The 22,871-nt window shown below is 38.8% G+C and overlaps 1 protein-coding gene across 1 annotated transcript in view; it reads right to left on the reverse strand.

Annotated features, from left to right (window-relative positions):
- ca16b (carbonic anhydrase XVI b) overlaps window positions 1-22,871 on the reverse strand; it is a 100,702-nt gene that overhangs the window by 70,965 nt on the left and 6,866 nt on the right. Inside the window, exon 2 of the mRNA XM_018686553.2 lies at window positions 7,091-7,195. Within this exon, the coding sequence (XP_018542069.1) occupies window positions 7,091-7,195 (105 nt within the window). The remainder of the gene's footprint in view (window positions 1-7,090; window positions 7,196-22,871) is intronic.

The raw sequence follows: 22,871 nt of genomic DNA on the forward strand, positions 1-22,871 counted from the left end.
ATGACGTTTGTCAAGATGCCGCCGTTGTGCAGGCTTACATAGAAAACAACAGATGCAGGTGTTTTGATGCATGTCATACCCTGTCAGTAGGTGTTGCCCTCAGGCTCTGAGAAGAGTTGCTCTAACTGGTCGATTGAGTATTTTATAGCATGTAGTAAAACAGTAATTCAAAATATTTTGTGAGTTACTATTGTGTTTAGGAGAAAATCCTAAAACACAACATTTAATGGGCTTCCAAATGGCGATTTGGCAACGCTACACTCTTTGTAGCTGCTATAAAAATAAATTTGCTTGATAAGAATTTACTGCTGATGTCACTGGGAATGACACGTCAGAAACAATGCAATCTACAGCCCCTTTGGGGATAAGCACAATCCTAGTAATAGAACAGAGCAGGAAAACAAAATACTTTAAAGGCTTAACTAGATCGTATTTAGCAGGTGGAGGTTGGGGAGGTAGAGGCACAGCCTTACTGAGCAGCAAATGGGGGCACAGCAGTTAGTGAAGCAAGAATCAGCTAAAGGTTTTGTCATTTGAATAGACTAGTGGTTGGTGTGCATAGTGATCAGATGACAGATAGAAGCAGAAAGCTACTGCAGCATCCTCCCTGAACCAATATGAAGATTCTGTTTCAAGCACTGACATTAGCATATGTTTGCCTGAGGACTTACTAATGTATATATTTTTTTTCTGGGTAATGCAAAAGCATTATGATAACTGGAACACCCTCTTCTGGGAGTGATATTACTTAGGGTCACTTTGTTTGGAATACTGCGTAACATATTGTCTAATTGATGGTAATGTCATTGGACTGCACGATAATTGGAAATTAAATTCGGTGTGATTTTCAGGTGCCATTTTAAGTATTTCATTCTGGCAGAAATCTGATTTAACAGTTGCCCTGCCGTGTTAATTGGGAAAACAAAAACTGTGTATCATGATTCATGCTACAAAACAAATCCCACAATGGCTTTAATATCCATTATATGATTGTCTCAAAACAATCAGGGCCAAAACACCATTATTTACAATAAATCAGATTCCATCAATGAGAGCATGGCGAGATCTCTGGAGCTCTTGTAAAAATCACCTCTATCATTCTTATCAGAAAAAGCATGTGTGGTTTTTTTTTTAGCTTAATCCCTGAGCGCTATGTCCCCGAATCCCTGTATGTAATGGCCTGTACTTTACCTTCCATCTTTACCCTCTGTACAGCAGTGTAGTCAGGGAGCTTTGCTTTAAAGTCAAGTGCTCCTCATACACGGAGGTCTACCGGGAGCAATCCTCCTCTCGATTCATTACCTCCAGGAGGCAGAGCTCCTTCTATTGGGCACCATGACAACATGGCATTGCTCTTTTCCCTCCAGTCTTTGTAGGGGGGTGTCAAGCCACAAGAGACAAAGTGCACTGGCTTCACAGGCACCCAGCTAATTTAAGGTTACATGAATCATAGGGTTTAACATGTCAAACCCAACTAACCAATCTGAAAGGCATAGACATATTTTGAAATCAACCCAAAAACTCTGCTCTGAAATTCTATGTATTTGCTCAAATGACTGTGTCCTTAAATAAGATTTATATTAATGAGATCATTTGTGGTCCTGCAGAATAATTTATGATTGACAAGTTTATCTTAAAAGCTGGGAGTACATAATCTGTGTCTTTTTTAGCCACATTTTTACCAAAAAAAATTAAGAGAGAAAAATGTGACACATCTGAAGTAGTACAGGACTACATTTAGAAGCTAAAGAAAAGAGTGTGCAGAAGTAGAATTGAGGGTTAATTCAAAGCCAAAACAAACAGCCCTGGCAATCAAGAACAGTGAGTTACCTAATCTTGTTTTGTATCCTCTAAAGTACTAATTAAGTTGGATCAACATAGCAATTGATTGAAAATGACTTCATTCACTTCATTATGTGAGACATGAGTGGAAAGATTGCTAATGATCACAGGCAACCTCAGTGAAGTGGAATAAAACAGTCAGGCTGAGGGGAAATATAATCCACACATATCAGACAATCGCAGGCTCTTTCAGTGGCTACAACAGCTTGTCAGAGTGGCTTCCATCCAAACATCCCATGACTGCTGGATGAAAAACACACACTGGAGGCTCTATCCATATGAAGCACTGAGCTAGTAGTAAGTTATAAATGTGATGAAATGCAGTGTTTTAATAGCTATATTATTCATTTGTGAAGGCAGACTACCATATCATCTGAAGGATTTGGGCTACTGTAACATGTGCTCCTCACTCATTTTTAATTCTCTTAAATACAAACAGTTAGCTTTTTTAAAAAACCAAAACCGTGAGTTCTTACTGTGAGCAGAGCAAGAACATGCATCTTTTCACTGACAAGCTTCATATCAGTCTGGAATGACACGTGAGGTAATTTAGGGACTTGCTAAAATCTCATAATGCAGTGAAAATGAAAGTCAACGACTACCTTTGGGGTGTTAAATCTATATTTTTCTACATCTAATGCCGTTATTTCATTGCTTTGCTTTTCTTTTTTGTTTTTCATTCTACACACTGTTACAGGGGATCAGACATAATGCTTCTGCAAATGCACATTAAGGTACTCCAACTGTTGTGCTGTAATTAAACTAGAACAATAAATCAACAAGAGTGCAATCAAAAGCAAACTACTGCATATATTGGCCCAAACCATAAAACTACTGATAAAAGGAAGCCAGAGAAACTAACAGAGACGATGTGAAAACCTGCAGAGATATAAAAAGGGGAAAAATGATGCATAGCCCTGTTCCTGTGGGAGTCTTGTGGTGAGTATGATATCATCCCTCTTATGAAAAATGCCTCGGCGCGCGCGCACACACACGTATGCACGCACACATGCATGCATGCACACATTTACGCACACACATAGACAGAGAGAGAGAGAGAGAGAGAGAGAGAGAGAGAGAGAGAGAGTGAGAACACTCCTTAAATAACTTTTAATCAAATTTCAGACCGTGGGTTTTGAGGCTACTTACATCAAGGTTCATAACCAGCGCACACAGCAAGGTGACATGTCATGGAAAGATAAGAGCTCTCATTGCACTGTGTGCCTCATTGTCGGTGTATTGAACTAATGTGGCTTAGCTGTGTTTCTTATTCTGAAAAATACAGAAGTACCCAGATAGTGATGACATAAATATAATTTGGTAATGAAAAACTCAAATCATTGTGTTATACTGTATATCTCCAAATAACTTAAGTGGCATGAGCATAGTATAAACTCAATAATCATGTGGAAAATGTTTATTTTCCCACCATTATTACAACATATACTGAACATTTAACCTTCACAACTGAAAAATCTAATCTGAGCAATGTTTGGGGTTTAAATAATTTTCTACATTGTTGTTCTGTTTGCTCCAGTTTCTGTGGTATTGTTGCACATTCTTCTTCAACAGCTCTCTCACAGAGACGTCTGTAGACTGCCGGATACACGGGGGGGAAAGGGTGTGGAAAGTCTGTGTGAAACAATAGGTGATAAGCTCCTCTGTACAGTATGTCATGTAGTCTTTGAGTGTGAAGCACATAGAGCCAGAGTCTGTCTTGCACCAGTACCTTCCAGCTTCAGGCTAACCCTACTGTGTGCATTTCTTTTACACTCACTTGCACAGAGCAAATGCCCTTAATAACCATTTAGCTGCTAAGGCACGCTTGTCTGTCCCCCATTCGCAGCCTTAGCCACTAATTACCTTTCCAAAGCAATGGACATTTCTGCGTTCCCTGAATGCTTCCCTTTTTCTCAGTACAATCAGCCAGCTGCCTTCACTGGTAGGAATTAGTGCTCTGCACGGGCCTAAAATGAATGTCCAAAATCAACCCATGTCGGCCAGTTCCCCAACAGAAGGGTTCATTTTTTGTCCACCCTGCCTACATTAAAAAAAAAAAAAAAAACATTAAGAGATCCTATCTTCCCCCCATTACCAGCCCGTCTCTGACATGCAGCAACTCTGCACACAAACACAGACCATTAACACAAAGCTGAATATTTTCCCTAGAACACTTAGACAATATAAGCATTAAAACAGCCTGCAGCTAAGACTGTTTACAAAGACATACATAACAGTCTGTCAAGTGAAAAACATATGGCCCTAAAATTTAATCGACCAAAGAAATGTGCCAAGTCCAACTCAAGCCTGACGTCTTAATTAAAAAGTGAGAGAGAACTTGACCTGAATATTCAGACAAGATCGGGTCCTGCTGGAGTTTTATACTGGAGGTTTGGTCCTCCTACTAAGAACACAAAGGATATCATTTTCATTTCAATTAGAAATCGCAGAGTAAAATCAAAGATCTGCACATAATGACACTTAGAATTCAGATTACAACAGCCCAGTGAAGATGGACAGAAATGTAATTCAGCTGCACTTTCCAGCAGCATTTAATAGTAAAGGTTTGCTACCTCAACTGCATTAAAGACCTGCACCACAAATGAAAAAAAAACAACATTAACCTGTAAAGGAAAAAGAGCAAAGACATTATTTCACACAGTAAATGCCATATATTCAAGTGTGACTATTGCTGAAGCGGTCAGGTACAACCTGAATTGATAACGAGAGAGAAGGTGCATCAATTTCTTAGTGGCTTACAGCCTCGACAAATCCCTGCTACGGGTGTTAAACCCATTTTGAGTGATTTTACACATACACACACAAGGAATATTCATATGTACTGTCTACATACACACGTGAGGAACATTTTGAAATGCTCGGGCTTACTTGGCCTGCTGCCATTTCACTTCAACCAACAAACAAAATCTTAATAATCTTAATAAGCAAGTGCAGAGTGACTAATACTCCCGATACGAGTCAGTCTAAACAACAAGCAGGTATTGCCGTAATGTTGTTGCATCGTTCAGCTGAAACAGTTCAATCTGATCGTCAGATAAGTTGCATTATAGGAATATCAATAAGCAAAAAGGTGATTTAAGTTGACTTTATATTGAAGGTTTCTGTTCTTGGAGGCTTCCAGAAAACAGGACTATGTTTGAAGTGATTACGATTCCCATAATGGGCTCCACACACCTTGCAGATAGTGAAAAAGCAATCATGCTTGGATAGTCCAAGCAGACACTCTTTCACTGCCTCTGCTAGACAACTGGGGGAGACGAAGACCACTATGAGGAGTGACATGAATACCAAACAAACTCAAGTCCAAAGTAAGCACAGTTCATTTTTCACTGTTATTTGCACCATTTTCTTGCCTAAAGCCACAGGATTCTGGGCTCACAACAGCAGCACCGAAAGGCAAAATATTCCATCAGTAAAAATAATTTTCAGAGCTATGATGCACTCCAACGGCAGAGGGACCAAGTTAGTTATTTGCTGGGTGGTGTTTTTGGACCTTGGAAACTGTAAATATAATTTTACTTCTGCTCCTCCCTTCCTGAGCTCTTCCAGTGAGGTGCCCTCGATCAAAGCACGTAACCTCTATTTCCCACCGGGGCCGCTCACTGGCCAACAGAGGGCTGTGTTTGCACTTGGGTGTGAGTGTATAGAGCTAAATGCAAAACGGCGCTCTGAAAGAACATATGAGCTTATCAGAACTGTTCCCCACCAAGTAAAAAACCTCATCCCCTGGTCTGAATGCTCCTACCTAAACACATTAAGACATATCACACTCTTGGTATGAATATCATACATATAGGAAGAGGATTTACTCATTGATTCCTATTTTTAACAGTAATCCTTACAGTATCCAGACATATTGGGTGGGTGGATGCAGAACTACAGTAGTTAATTGCATGAGTATAGCAAAAATACTACACGTTTTTAAAAAAGGTTGATAGGAATAAGGAAGTACTGCCTATCACATGCTCAGCAGGAACTCAAATACTTTTGGTTCTGTGAAGTGCTATTGTTAAGCTCTATATTATAGATAATTAGGGTACAGTTTTTACTTTTGTTGACAAGAAATCTGGGGATTAATCTGCACGTGTACTGAGTGTTAAGAACAAAAAAAAGTCACATTTTAAAAATAACATAAATTCTCTAATAACAAAATGTCAGTAGCTTCCGATTGGATAGTTAAAATGTTAGCTGCTGAATATAATGAACATGCAAAATATACACCTTTTAAAGTAAAAAAATATATATATTCTGACATTCCTTATTAACAGAAAATATTTTTACTTCTATGCTTTTCTGAATTTTTTTGTAGACTTTGAAAACAACCTTCTAAAGCTGATAACTCAGCCTCTGCATTCAGTGAACTGAGTATCCACATCAGCTGCCAGTTTCACTTGAAAAACACGGCCTAACTTTACCACTCAGAAATACATATGCAAAAACATACTGCTCTGAGAATACTTACGAGCATAAAAGTGCACATAATTAATCGTCCATTAGAGTATACATCTGACTGTGGGCTGCCATATTCGTCCATCTTTGCAATTTGTTAAGGTGAATGGTAAATGAGAGGGGGAGGTGAGCCTAAATTCCCACTAGCACTTACTCTGGCATTAAAAACTGGCATATTATAAATAACGGAGGCAGGAATTAAAAAGAAGCACACGCACAGTGAGGCTCTCTGTACTTCTGATACAAAACTAAAGTAAATATGAAAGTAGATCTGCTGAAGAGACGTGCCCACTGTACCAACTGCACAACTAAATGCAGCATATAATCTTTTACATGGGGTTTTATTATATTATGTGCACAGAAATGGATTCTTATGCATTGCACAGCTTGCATTCCTAATAAAAACCTGACAAGAAATGCATACATTTTAATCAAGTTGGCTAATTATTTGTTAATCACCGCTGGTTACAACATAATCTGAACATCAGCTCACTTTTTTTGTTCAATGTCCTTGCTTTTGTCTCTCTAGTGCATTAGTATAATTACAGTCATTAAGAGCACTGAAAACATACAGCACAGGTATACTATTATATGAATACTAAAATGCCTAATTCAACCTTGCAGGCTGCAGAAGTGAGGAGCGGATTCAGGATTACAGGCAAAATGGTGGACAAAAATAGGAAAATGATCGGCAAGGTAGAGCAGAGGTGAGCAAGTCAAAGAAATGCATTTCCCCTCCTACTGAGGGGCTCTGGTCAGCGCACAAATGAGAGCTCACCTGAATAGGACCAGTAGGGGTCATCGGCTGCCCTCCTCTCCCTCATTACGCCAGTGCTCCCATGATGCCCGTCTCCAGCGCGGCCGAGCTGGTCACCCGATGCAACTGTGGGAGGGAGAGGGACAGAAGAGAGGTCAGAAAATCCAGAGGGGAAGAAAAGTTTCATATAGCAAATACTGTGAACACTTATTCAACAATGTATTAAAAATGTATGAGAAGATGGATGAGGCTGATGTCAAAGGTGAGAGATTTAAAAAAGGGGGGAAAAAAATCTGCTTCTCTTCAAATTGTATCTAATGAATACACAATCTAGTCTCTCAAGGAATTCAGTTCATATTAATAGGACACATTAGATTCACTTCTAATGACAAGTTTTAGTGCCAGTGCAGAAAGAAGGATGCCCTTAATGCAGCTTAGCGAAATGTGAGCGTTTGGATGTCGGGGTGATGGATGGGTGTGTAATGTGTTCAACATTGCAGAGTGGGATTCATGCTGTATCTCCTAGGGCTGGGCATTAGCTCAATATATATGTATTTTTTACTTTATCAACTTTCAGCAGAATCGTATCATGATCATGTGAGCGTAATGCTATCAAATTACAAAATTAATAATTGTGAGAAAATGTTGTTTACCATAAAATACCAAAGTGTGAGGAAAGTTTTGTTTGGTGTGAAGCAGAGATCACTGCACCAAGCAACAGTTTGCCTATTTTATATGCAATATTGAGAATTAATTGGCCTTAAATATAAATTTTTGGAAATATATTCCTACTAATATTGTGATACTTACTTTAAAACCCTGTCACTTAGTGTTATCATCTCAGATCTTTCTCAGAAATAGTGGGAAAGGTCTCAGCTAAGCTCTAATCCATCTTGTAGTTGTGCAGGTTTTATAGACATAGTTTTAAAAATAGCACAGAATTAAAAATTGGCATTGAAAATTTAAACTTGTCCTCGAGGAACAGAACAAAAATCAGTGCTCTCTTTTGCTAAATTGGTTATAAATACAAGCACTTACATAAATATCTTTTTTTTAAATGCTCAAAATTATAGCTCACAGCTGAAGTACCTCTACACTGTAGTTTAGTAACATTCATTCAGACAAAGTGTCTCAAATCTTCTGCCGAACTGCAGCTGTTGCAGCTACTCTCAGCCAGGACTATAGCCCCCAAGAGGTGACAGAGACTGAAACAAACTTTAACAAGTATAGCTTTTACCCAGGATCCTCAGGTCCCTCTGCCCACCTAGCTGCTCTGACAAATGACAGTTTCCTGGACTTTCTAGCCTCGCAATCTGAACCAGTGAAAACAGAAGCAGCAGCGACGGTGGTGACTGTGTACCAAAAAAAGACCCTTGCTTTCAGCCCAGGTGCCATCATTTGGCACTAAGCCTTATTGGGATTTAATACAGGGATCTGCAGAAAGCAAGAGGAACTTCTCTGCTTCCTGCTCTCTTACAGCTCAAATCAATCAAATCTTCTGCACTAGCAGCTTTTCTGGGAAAGAAACTGTAAATGGACTGGATGATCAATATGTTTGTAATATATATATATATGGACAAAATATTACCGCAACAGCTTCCCTGCTAAGCTCCTACATGGGAAACTTGATGTAGTAAAATGCAGATGGTCTATTATACCAGGGGTGTAGACAATCAGTCCCATTTCTTCTGGGCACAAATGTCTCTTTAACGTCTTGGAGCAAATTGCCCCAAAAGAAATCAAACATTGTCAACAGAATTATAGCGAATGCTAGGGCCACAAATTGTCCTTAAGCATACACAACTCCCAAGAGCATGGGGACCCAGACTTACAACAATCAAAGTCATTATAGAGAATATGCTCCACAACGGATGCAGCCTGAGCCAGTGGAGACAAAACTGTCTAACTGAGACCACTGTCAATCAGGTGAACAGGCAAAACAAGCATGTTTTGTGTTGCTTTAAGCAGTCAAAACCCACTGTGGCATTCAGAAGGTGGAGATGCATTGGGTAATATTGGTTCCCTGTTGCTAGATGGATGCAAACAATTGAACAAGCAGACTGTTTCTGTGTAAAATGGGAATGGGAGGAAAAAGTAAAACAAAACCAGAGATGACAACCTGCCAGAGCCAAGATAGGAGCGGAAATCACTCTTACTTGCTGTTAAACAGTTTTAGAATCCATTCAGATAATCCATGTTGTATCACAGTTTTTTTGGTTACACATTGTACTAAGCACTGTGTTCACCATTTTAAAACTCTTCACACAGTTTCCTTCAGCTTGGCACAACGTCCAAATGTCTCCCGTCCAAAATGCACTAAAACTATCAGAACAGTCTATTCAAATGTGTCTCAAAATCAACATTAGCTACAGAGCTCTACAAACAGGAACATTTTAGCACTCGGGGGAAACACTAAAAGGTTGCATTATATTATAAAGTATTACACTATGTAGGAATATCTAACGCATGATACCAATTCACATTATGATTGTTTTATGGATTTTTCAACAAGATAAACAGCCTTAAAATCTCTATACATAGTGGACACGTGACAGGATTTTCATGTCCTTATTGTATAAGCACATGCAGCATGCTCACTGTAACCATGACAACTGCTGTATAATCACACTAGTTATTTGCCTCATGAGGTTAAAGGGAAGTTTTGAACATTAGCACAACTCCCTGGACTCCTGAAGCTAAACCGCCATTAGACAGTGAGCTGCAGTTGGCTTGATCAGCATCGCCACACATCAAATACAAATACACGCACACTCACACACATCTCCAGCCACTTAAGACAAGCTCAGCTCTTACTAATAGTTGCATCATTACCGGGGATTAATTAAACTAAGCACTACATCAAGCCAAGTCTTTCCTTGCACTCAAAGTCAGTGCTTTGCTTTCTCTAAAAATGGTCTCCACTATGGTATGAGCCACTTACACACAGTTTCCCAAATCAAATTCATTGCTTGGAGGGAGGTCACAGAGGCTACGTGGGTAGATTCATATACTGTATGGCTGCTTTGTTATTATCAGATCAATCAATCCACTATGGGGAAACACAGGTTAACATAAAGTGTGAAACAGAGAGGGAGGGAGTCTCTGTGGCAGAGACTTGGAGCATATTTGAAGGCAGGTTGTGAAACAGGAGGGCTGCACTGTCTTTGATCAGAGAGCATAGGAGACGGCACCATGTCAACAGTTTACACTCATCCATGTCAGCCGTCCCCTGTGGGCAAAAGGATTAAAGCCACAGCATCTCTGATAGAGCAGAGCAGACAACACAGTCGGCTCTGGGCCTGAAGGAGACTGAGGAGAGCTACGCTTTACTCAAACAACATAAATAAATCTTAAATCCAGAGAACACAAGTGAATAGCAATTGTGTAGGTTAACCAGTAGTTTAAATGAAATGCTACATACAAAGAGTTTGGCCTAAAAGGTTTTTTTTTTTTTAATTTATGCATTGTGAAACATTACGTGTGATTTTTTTAGGACGCTCGGAGGAAACAAAAGGCTTCAAACACCTACAGAACAACACCTTGTACAAAATCATTTTCCCTTTTTCATTGCCCTGAGGGCAGTTAAATCATCTACGCTACCATTAGGCTCTGCTATTTGTTCCATAATATCACACTCAACAACAAGCCAAGAACCCCTGAGAGCCCTTGAAAAACAGCAGCCTAACAACAACCACAGGAGCGTTTAACTTGCATTAGTCATTGGGGGACGTAGGTAAAATATCTCGCCACCAGTGCTAGCATCAGGTATGTAAAGGACAGCACGTCCATGTCACCAGGAGGATTATTAAGGGGTGGATTAAGCCATCAAATGCATCCTGAGTTACAATGTCCATGTAATTTGGGTAAACAAAGAGTGGTGGTGTTTTTGAGGAGGTGAATCCTACTATCTGCAAGTAAAATACACATCTAAATAATATGTTATTTGCTGTTGTTGTTTATATTTTAAGCAATAAATTGTTTCAAGCTTCATGTAGCTCAAATCTCACACTTGCTAGAGATGATAGATTTCTCATTTTGTAATTTTTTTTCTACATGTGGTACACTTAATATACTGAAATCCAGACCAGAATTAAACAAATAAAATAAATGAATAGAAATATTTTTATACTGTACTGAACCAGTTTTAAAGAAAATTCATGCGTGCAACAAGGCACAGCCAACACCCACATTCTTTCCCCCAAAATAGTGTTAGTGCTTAGCCTAACACTACTGTTTTAACAAACAGCATCAGATGCCATAAAAAAACACAGTGATTCCACTCACAAATGGCTTTCATGCAAAAATGACAGAACTCTCAGTGTGACATATTGCAATAGGTGGCTTATGGCTTACATTGCTGAAAATAGAACACTATAAATAAAACACTAGGCCTGAAAATAGAACTCTAGGTCTGTTTTTTCCCATGATATTTAGTTGATTCTGTTTTACATAACTAGCAGAGCCACATGCTCTGGCTATAGTCAGAGCAGAGATCTTAGCTTCTTCTGTGGGCTCACCACCATCTTCAGGCTCCTGATAGGTTGCTATAGCACCAGTTGCCAGCGCTTACATACAATAATAAGATAAAATAAATAAAATTAGCTAGCTCTAGATGAGATCATTCATTATTATTTGTACATCACAGTACATTTTTTAAGATTACTGTATTTCATTTTGTTCTGATGATGCATGACTAACACATGCGTTGGTTCTTCTCTCAATACTTTCAGACTTTTCCCTACTACTTTCCCTACAAATAATACAATATACTTTCATTTTTAAAGAGAGTTGAATAATTTCCTAATTACTGAAGCAGGACGGCGTGTGTGGGAGTGCCTCAAAATAAACTACAGTGCCCATGTTCATGGTAATGAAGGTGGATGTCACAAAGGAATAACAGTGTGGCTCATTGATGCATTTTTAATAGTTTCTGGACAAATATTGAGCTCTATGGAACAGAGGAGTACACTATATTGGCTTTGGCAACTTAAGACAATACTTGTTAGTTGAATAAATTCATTATTGGCATCATGGGATTTTTTGTCCATGGGAGAAATGTAAAATATTAACAGACCGATCCTATAAGGATGGTAGGATAATCATGGTATTTGGTTGTTTTACACAAACCTTTATAACCTTCTTAATCTTAGACTGGGAATGACACGTGGCAGGTGGAACAGGTATAATCCCTTGTAGCCACACAGCCTAGTGTTACTTTATTATCACTGTGGAAAGTTCAGTTCATTTAAACTTGAATATCAAGGGAAAGTCAACTTAGCTCACCCTTTTAGCATTAGTGTGACCTGACACTACTTCACCAGTTAGGTGCTCAAAAACACTGAATGTGAAAAATAAGTCCGCAACACTGACTTCCCAGATGAGCATACACTTTATTCAACAACGTGTTTCGCCACATCACCCTCACATGCCTAATGAAGGCCGCACACCAAATTGTGTGGCTGAATAAAGTGGAAGGCAGTCTCAGTTTTGCAATAATTTTTTACCGTCTCCTCCAGCATTGTACTGCTTTACATTCATATAGTTACATACACACAGGCGGTGGTTGCTGAGGGAGAGGGAAGTACCGTTCTTTCACTTCACCACTCCCTATTTTCCCAGCTAGTCCCTTAATTAGAGGGAGAGTGAAGGCATATCATTAAATTTACTAATTAGACAAACTACAGTCTAAACAATTTCTATATTATTCTGCCTGAAATCGTACGAAACAGACGTGAACTGTGTTTTCACAGGCATCATGTGCGAATAAAGGGCACTCTTGATACAAAATTGCTATGTATATGAGGCACAAATGTGCGTACTGAGGGAGACAGCTGCTGTCTGTGCAATCTCATCTGCAATGCATAGAGCAAACTGTCAAATGCAAGGACATCTGCTTAGATTTCTGTTTTGTGGAATCTCTAACAGATATATTTATGACACACACGTGTTCAAATGTGTTCATTTTATTTTAAATGCCAAACAGCTCAGTTTCTCCACAGCCTGTCAAGCTCTTCGTGGTTACTAGTACAAGTTGCAGCAGGTAAAACAAAGGCTGGGGGGTCTGTCTCTGTGAAACAGAGGAGCACAGAAAAGGAGTAAGTGGAGCTTGATCTTGTGAGTGCATGTGTTTCTCATTCTCGGGAAGTGGGCGATGTGGCTAGATTTTCCCGGAAGTGTTCCGAGTCACACCAAGGACCTCGGGAACATGAGAACTGCCAAGATCAGCCAGAGATATGGCACAGAGGGAGCTAAGCCTTAGGGCTAAAACATCAAGCTCAGAAATAATAAAACAACAACTCAAATCCCAATGCAGATATTTAGGCCGACACAGCTAAAAGCAAACAAGCAGTTTCAGCAAAGAGGACATCAGCACCCTTGGGCCAGAGAAATGTAGCCATATTACAGTAAAATTAAGCCCATTAGTCTAGGCTTAAAATTGTTCTTTAACTGACTCAATGAAAAATGAAACTAAAATAAAAATTCTAAGAACTAATTCAAAAATTTCCCTCGACACCTGGTCTTAATAATTTTTTTTTCTTTTGGAGCGTATGAGCATGTCTGTGTGCATGTCAAGACCTGTCTGGCTTTTTGTTCATCAAGTTAATTGACAGGAAGTGCTACTGCACATTCAGAGCAGAGACGAGATGTTTTTGTCAATGCCACGCAGGGTGCTGAAAGCCTAAAATACAACTTCATATTGAGATATAGAGACAAGTAGAAATAGGGAAGTGACAAAAACTCAAGACTAACTTTTTAATAAGTCCAAAAAACACAGCCAAAAAACATACGCACACACTTGTAGGAACTGTGTGCATTACAACCCTGGACCTCCTCCCAAACAGAAAGCATTTTTGTTTGTGTTTCATTAGGGAACTCGAACAACAAAGCAAGCAGAATAGGAGGAAGGGCAAAGGAGGCAAACTCGACTTTCTCATTATGCCACACTTGCTCTGCAGTCTATTCTCTAAATTTATCTGGTGAAAAGTGGATAAGACCATCTCATTATAATCAAATCCAAATGTGTCACCAACTCTCAATCTGCTCTTGGTTCAGACGCCTGCAGTCCCTGCAAGTTCTTCTCCTCTTTAAAAAGGTATACTGCAGAGATTCGTACTATTGGTGCTACAATATTACAGGAGTCAGAGGTTACGAGGCCTGAGCAGCGCAACATGTCATGTGTTCTTCAGCCGTGTACCGCAAGGAATAAGTGAGGAACACAGTACATCAAATGTCAGAGTTTGACAGAGCATGTGGGCGAAAAGGTCCAGATGAAAGTCTCCTGTGTACTAAGTCTTCCTTGAATAGAAAAAAGAAAGAAAAGAAGAAAAAAAAGCACACATCCTGGTATTTATTCTCTATTCATAAGAAGCCGGCAAAGAACTATGAACTATTGTTCTATTGTCTGATCAGAACTGCTTCTTTTATGAATTAAAACTGTAAGGCTTCCTGTGTAGAAGTCAATGTTTAACACATCCCCTCACATACAGGCTGAATGTACACTAGATGGCCACTCCTCAGAAATGGCGGAATTATGCTTTAAATCTGAATTGTGTCAATCTGCGGTTGAATGTGCTACTCAGGCAATGCTGGTACAGTGAATTAAGTGCATTAAGTAGCTGGAGCGCTCATTGATTGAGTGCATTAGGGGCTCTGATGAAAACCATTAACAAGATTAAACAAAATCAGGGCTGGTGACCTCTTTACTAGCTCAGCTATAGCTTGTTCCCTTCACAGGCAACAATAAACAATCCTCAAAACATGTTGCCACACACAGTGGCATGACTGTACATAACAGCTCTGACAGTGTTGGGAAAATTTACTGTGTAAAGTGAGGTTTTCAATTTTCAATGTGGCAATTGGATCGCTTAAGTGCCAAGAACGTATGAGGTCATACCTCAGGACACGGTGTGCAGCCACGCATGAATTGTCTTGTTATTGATTCTGAAATAAATTCAACTGCCTCCGGTGGATACATTACACTCCTCACGCATTACTGGTGTTCATGAATGGTGATGGCTGATTACTGGCAATGTAAATGGGTCCATCTAACTCAACGGGTAGAGCGTGACACTGATACTGCCAGGCTAATGATCTGATCACAGCTTGGGATCACCAGGCTGAAAATGTATGTTGTCGTAGCTACAGCATGGGGATGTAGAGGAAACGTGTTCAGTTGTAAAATACTACTATAATACAGCTCCAATTTTTCTTAAAAATGGGTGGAATCAAATGTGCTTTAGTAGAAAATGTCTGCTTGGTACTGGTGAAGAATACCTAACCCGCAGCTCACTGGCCAAATGACTCAATGTTGGCCATAAATAATACCACTGCACCAGGACTTTGCATGCATCACTTCCAAAGAGGCTCTTCATGCCTGCCCGGGGCCATACAAGCAGTGAGACCTCCTCCCTTCCTCTTTAACTGCTCTTTGATGTTGGACTCTAATCAATACTTGAAGGCTGAATTTAGAAACGATAAATAAAACCATGAAGAGTATTGCGCTCGATATCTCTGTAACATCCTCTTTAGTAGTCCAGCTGGTATGTAATGTGTACTGTACGCAGTTCATTATTTCTTAACATAGACCAGGATGTAAATCTAAATTTTCAAATGTACATTTTACCCTGCATCAAGAGAGCAAAAACGTATCATCATCTGAGGTTTAAATTATATAATAAAACACAATGAATGAAAAACTGACAAATGATATAGTATGAACTGGATATCATCAGTGTATTACTGCATGCTGGTTCCACATTTCCTTTTGACAGTGTCTCCAACTACAGATTTTTATGTATTTATTTTACTAAACTAAACTAAATTTCATTTACACAATAAGTTGATATTCTTCCTGCAACAGTCATGCAACACTGAAGCTCTCAGTATTAGTGATGTATCCGTTACTTGCTATCTGCTTTTCAGTGTCATTTCACTGCCCAAAAATAACATGATAAAACATAATTACACCTTTAAGAAAATTAAATAATTTCTTTCTCACACCAAGGTGTTCTCAGTCTCCTGTGGTTACCTCATTCCCACTGTCACTTTTTTTGCAACTGAAATGACAGTATTTGTTCCAACTGTTCAAACTGATTAATTTTGCCATGACAAATTATGACAATGTCTCTGACAAGTAAAGGAAAAAAAAAAACACATTTATAATTAACAGTGGTAAATTTATTTTGAGAGTTTCGCACTCAATCTTAAGGATATGTAGAGTTTCAAAGCTACAGTCCAAACAATAGGGAAATGCTCCTGCTGGTTTACTTTAGAGGTCTTGTGATGGAGGATATCGAGTGGCATGTCATGTAAAGATGGCCGCTAATTAGCCAAAAGGGATTACAAGACTATTACCGTACCCATCATCAATGCCAACATATAACTCATGACAAATGAGGACATCTGTTCTGTTGATGGCTCCTCCATATTCACACTCTTGTTTGGCCTTGCTTTCATACACGGCAGCCCGGTGGTTGGTTGCCTGTTATGATATGAAAGCGTCTCCCACTCTGGTCAACAATAGACTATCAAAGGACAACCATATAATTTCATATGAAACTAACTGAAGGCACCCTTGGCACCGATTTCATCACCTACATGTAGTCAAACTTACAGCTAAACGAATCCAAGGCTAATAAACAGGAGATCTAATGCACAGCAGAGCAGGAGCAAACAAAGGCTGGAAAAACAGCACTCAATTGAGCAGTACTTGGCTGTGACTCAATGTAATGAGTCCAATCAAGCAGCAGCATCAAAGCTGAGTAGTGAAGGCAACGTGCAAGTGCATTTAACTGCAGTTGTTACACAACCTGATGTATGCTGGTCCAAGAAAATACAAGCCTGCATTTGTATTTAATTAAAAAAAAAAAAACCTCCTGCTCTGTATCTCAGGCAAAGTCAATAAATTTTGCCCACAAGAAAAATGGTCTCAAAATTCAGTTTCACTTCTGATGTGTGTTGTGGTTATGAGTTTAAAAAATGGCTTGCTGCCTGAAAGAGATAATTGTGGAGTGTGTTTGATTGTTCAACAGGTTTCTCAGGCTATCACAGCCAACCATGATAGTTGCCACTTGCATGCTCCCTCTCAGCTCCACCGAGGCTCTTTCCTTTTTATGTAAACTTCCAGTGACTGGCAAGATTACGGTAAACAGTAAACTAGAGATGAGTCAACTGCCAGAAAATTAATCTGCTACTCTATAGTCAAGCAAAAATGCCAAATATTCTCTGCCTCCATCCTCTTAAATGTGAGGATTTGTCAGCTATTTTATATAATTATAAAGGGAATATCTTTGTGCTTTAGGCTGTTATTAGAAATAATTTCAGGCCATCACCTCACACTCAATTTCTTGACATTTACAGACCTAACTATTGATTGAAAAAGCAATTGAAATTATTGTCTGCAGCCCTGCAGTGAAAACCTAATTTCAGACAGGGCTGCAACAAATTATTATTTTCATTATCGGTCAATGCGCTAATTATTTTCTTGATTAATCAATTAAGCAAATTGATAAAGTGCCAGAAAACAGTAAAAGGTGACCGTTTTAATTTCCTAAAATGCAAGATGATGTTTTCCGATTACTTTTCTTATTTAACCAACAGTCCAAAAACCAGGAAATACTGGGTTCATAATCAGGTATGACAAAGAAAAGCATCAAATGATCATCTGAAAAACCTTGTTACCCTGTGTGGCATTTGTGCTTGAAAAATGACAAATAATAAATGATTATCAGATTAATTAAATGTCGCAGCTCTAAACAGTGTCCACATTTTTTGACAGTCTATGAATCTAACACAAAAATAAGTTTTGGAAATCAAGCTGGTGCCAGCGTGAGACTCCAAGGCAAACCACGCTAGCCTGTGAGTCAACCATAGCGACATCTTTCAGCAGCTAACCCCAGCTGGGATCAGATATGCATTCACGTAATCGATCTTATTTATTAGTAGGAAGTATCTCTGCACTGCTGCTGGTCAATGAGTCTTTCTCCACATTAAAATATGTTTTAGAGCATGTTTCAACTGAAAAAGCATTAGAAAAAAGTTACATACTGTAGCTTTAATATACATTTTATTCAGGTCAATTCAGTTGCCTTTAAGATTCCAGAGCTGTCCTCTTTATTTTAGAAAAACACAACTTTTCACCTTAGGCATGAAAAAAACATAAGCAACAGAAGTTCAGGCACTAGAAGATCAGAAGGGACATTTACACAACCGCCCACTCTAACATGAATCGTTGCTATTTAGTCAATAAGTTGCTACAGTCTACATTTATTGATCTTAATTGACAATATATTCAAATTTTCCAAAGGAAGCCTACATTTGCTTCATTATTAGCAGCAGCAGCAGCGGCAGTGAGGAATCCACTATTATTTTCCATCTGCTGTAATGTGATATCTACATCACTTCGACTTCGGGCTATGAAAAAACAAACACAGCTATCTTCCTTCCTATCCTTTTATACATTAGATCATGTCGGCCTGACCCGACTACACAATAATGTTGAGGCTGTTTGAACTGTCTTCAAATGACAGACACACTGAAATAAGCCTCTGAATCCTGACCTTTAAAACAGGACCAAATAGGACAAGACTTGCTGTATGTTTTAGCGTTTCCTATTATCAGAGCTATTATTGTCATTATCAATCAATCTGTTGGTTAGTTTCCTGATTAAAATCGATGAGGTAAAAAAAGTTTGTTTTTTTTTTTAAATGCATGTTACGGTTTTCCACAGATCAAGGTGATGTCTTCAGATGTCTTGTATTTTCCAAGCAACATTCCCTAAACCTAAAGACACTAATTTTACTGATGTGTTTAACAAAAATCAACATCAGAGAAGCTGGAACAAGGAAATATTTGGCATATTTGGATTTTTTTTAAATGACTGAAGTGATTATTTGATTATCAAAATAGTTGATTTAGTCAATTTGTTTTCTGTCAATCCAACATATGATTCATCGACTAACTGTTGCTGCTCTGCAAAAGTCAGTTACATTTACTGTCATCTTTAAATGACAAACAGCAAAATGGTGAGTCCTGCCTGTACAAAGCTGAATGCCCTCAATACTGCCCTCTCAATCCTCTTTGCTAAATAAAAAATACTTCCATTTATCCATTGACAGGACAATTATAATAATCATAGGCTTGAATACAACATTAACCTCTTCTTATCTCAAAGCAACAACTTCCATTTCATCAAGATGGCACTCAGCAATGCCATTAAGCCTATTCAAAGCATTTAATTCTAAACATTACAGTGACACAGATGATTGTCTTGAGAACCGCAAAGCTGCTGAGGCAGAGCGGTTGCTAGCTCCCACCTGCCTCACTCTGGCTGTTAAGTGCGGGGACGGATGATCTCTGGAATCCCTGAGTGATTAGCGGTTACCTGGGGATGGGTCTCCTCTCTTCAGCAGTAAACACTTCTGCTGTGAGGTTTAGATTGGCTGCGACAATAACATACAGCAGCTGTCACACCTTCAGCTCGCACCAGAGTTTGACAGATAAGCAGACACGCAGGAATTTGCACGACAGCGCGGCTAATATTACCCGGGGATCAACTGGAAAGGGTTTTTTTCATTTTTTTTAAACGCTAAACATATTCAACTGTTGACCATCTTATCATATAAATTCTTTTCACTGTCTAATAAATACTTGAGTTGTCTTTGTTGAAAAAGTGTGAAACAATATCTATCTGAAATATGAAAATGTCAGAGGAAAAGGCCATGGTATTCAAATCCCTAGTTAATTAGGGTTCCACTACCAGGAGGGTTTGAATGTTTGTGTTGAAGAACAGAAACATTTGCATTCCCCAAAGGGGAGCATGTCAACAGGATCGATAGGGTAGTTTCCAAAGTCCTGTTTCAGCACATCTTCTTCCTTGGAAATCTCTGAAATTAACAAACACCAAAATGTTCACACTGGCTGCCTTTAGTCATTTTTACAATATTACACATTTTCTATCACAAAGTGTACTTTGCCAAACTTTTTTTTTTTTTTTTAAAGCACCTGGAAAAACTAAGCATGTGAAAGGGATCTTCTACCACCTGAACTGCTAAGCTGTCTTTTTGGTAACTTGGTTTAATACCAATGACCTGTTTCCACTGTTGTTGTAGAGATTTAACAAAAGCTCCCTGAGAGACAAGTCCAAGTGTGTGAGAGAAACAAACAGAACATCAGTCTCATTCTAAGCCCAAAGGAAAGAGGCTGGGGACTGATCTCTGACGGTGTTAACTTAGGGAGGGGAAAAAAACTCATTCGACAAGGAATTAATGAAATGGGTTTAGCACTGGAGTGGAAAAGTGGATATTGACTGCCAAACTGTATTTGATTACAACTATTCTTCTGTATTTACCACTCATGTCATATGGTCATGATGAATGACCCTTAATATGCTATTGTTCCATTATCAAGTCTGATGTATGGGGAGCTACAGTACTATTCTTTGTGTACTAGTCACCTAGTGTATTAGCCAAAATGAACAATATATCAGAATGATGCCACATGCCAGAGCAACTTGCTTATTGCACTTCTTTGATTAAGAATGCATTTAAATTCCAGCTACCCAAGTTTTTTTTCAGTCGTATCGATATGTTTAGCCTTAAACTAACTTATTTACTCCTGCATCTCTTTCTAATTTTGTTGATTGGAAGCTTTTTAATCGTCACTAAGTCAATTTGGAAAGACAGCAACATGTTAGAAAATCTTTTGGATAGCCTGTAAGCTGCAGGGTAGCGACAGCTGCTTTTCCCACTTAGCAGATGATCTTCTCAGACTTCCTACAATCAAACCTCTCAAAAGGCAGAGGTGGGTTACACAGCAGTGAGGCGCAATATTCTGTCTGCTTCCTCAACAGTCCCATCTGACAAGTGAGTTTACTATAACAGCAGCTAACCCAGAGATATTTTCTTAAGCTGACACCGCCCTTTATAATCAATTCATCTCATGTGAATTCAAAAATACAAAAAATCTGCAACTTTGTAGATGAATTTGTTGTATTTCTATATACATAAATATTAATACCAATTTATATGTAAAGAGCAGGGCTGATAAGTCATCCAGGGGATATCAGCTTACCAGGCCAATATGAATGTTTTACTCAATTTAAAACAAACAAACAAACAAAAAATATATATATCACTTTTAAAAACAGCACAATGAAAATGTTCAGCACAGCTGCATAAAACCAATACCCTCGGGTGTGCTTAACAACAGCCAATGCCAAAGATCTAAGGGCTGTCAGGTTTACATGGCATTGTTTCAGTTTCATTTAAGCATTCTGTTACTGCTCCATTTGAACAAAACATGTGTCTGTCCTGACAGTGACAACTGCTCTACACAGTTTCAAGAGCTGATTCATGACTACATTTTAACATGTAAATGGTGGAGTGGCTGCATTTTGAAGTGACTGCATGGCAACATAAGCTTCACTTTCACATACTGGAACTGGTATATTTCCCACTTTATACAAGCTGCTCAAGACAACAAGAATATAATCTATGCAAAGGTTAAAAATCAATTCATCAAACACAACTTGACTCTCATTCAACGAGCTTATTTTGCATTCAGCGGAGCACCTTGAGCTTGATAAAACATGCACAGCCTAATCCTATATCTTCAGTGATTGTTGCCATAATTCACAACAGGGAAAATGAGCCTCGTGGACGCCATAGCCTACTTTTGAATTTGTTTTTCCTCGACTCAGAAAAAGACAATCCTGAATGTAACCCACAGAAGAAAAAAAAATAATGAAAGAAAAAAACAATGAGCACAAAGCAAACACATGCTCTGTTGACCCACAATAATACAATGCAGGAAGAAGGAGCCTGAAGGTTCCATTGTCTCAGCTCTCCACAGGGCAGCGGTGACTGACAGTTCAGCTGTAAGTAAAGCTGACGGCAAGATTGTTTAAGGGCAAAGAGGACATGGCGACTGAAGGGCACAGGACATTTATTGATATGGCCAAGTCCTTGAGTGCAGCAGTGTATGTCCTTCAGTGACAGTGCCTTATTGCTTGGACATTAATCACTATTGTCATGAAGCACAGGAAATAAGTACACTAGTTTCCCCAACAGCATGTTTCCTCCCTTGTTTCAAACCCGCCTGGTCAAATCCAGTTTGCGTGCATGCGTGTATGTGAGTGTGTGTGTGTGTGTGTTTTGAGCTGGATGTTGCTAGGACGGATGAAATGATTTGGAGTGAAGTGGCTGTGAGTCATTCTAAATGATTAAAATGCTACTGTGACCAGCTTGGACTATCTTGGCTGAAAGACTGAGTGAACTCAACCATACACACAAAGTAATGAAGTGATGACCGATTGCCTTAATTAACATAAGTTAAACAAATAAACTCTTTAATCACAATTAATGTCAAATTACAGTAATTATCATATAAAATAAAGCATTGTTCTCATAATGCTGAGTGCCTGCATACTGATATATTACCCTTCAATATAATTTTTTTTTTTTTTTTTAGAGCAGCTCACGTCTCTGAAGCATGAAATTCACTTGTGGATACATATAAAATCTATATTTAAAATGAATATAATTTATGTTTATGTCTCTCTGTCTCTGCAAAGCAGAATATGGCCTGCTGTGGATTTCCTAATGCTAATTTTAAGCATTATACAGACAAAAAAAATAAGAAGACAGCATGCTGTGACACTGTAAAACAAGTAGAGAACAGTCACAAAGTGTCTGTTACCACACTGGTTGTAAATGAGCAGCAAACATGTATTCAGTAAAGCAACCCTAAACACTACTGTATATTGTGGTTACTAAAGATGAGACTGCTTGGAGATGCTCTGCCT

Source organism: Lates calcarifer, linkage group LG12 (assembly GCF_001640805.2).
Source record: "Lates calcarifer isolate ASB-BC8 linkage group LG12, TLL_Latcal_v3, whole genome shotgun sequence".
Lineage (NCBI taxonomy): Eukaryota > Metazoa > Chordata > Actinopteri > Centropomidae > Lates > Lates calcarifer.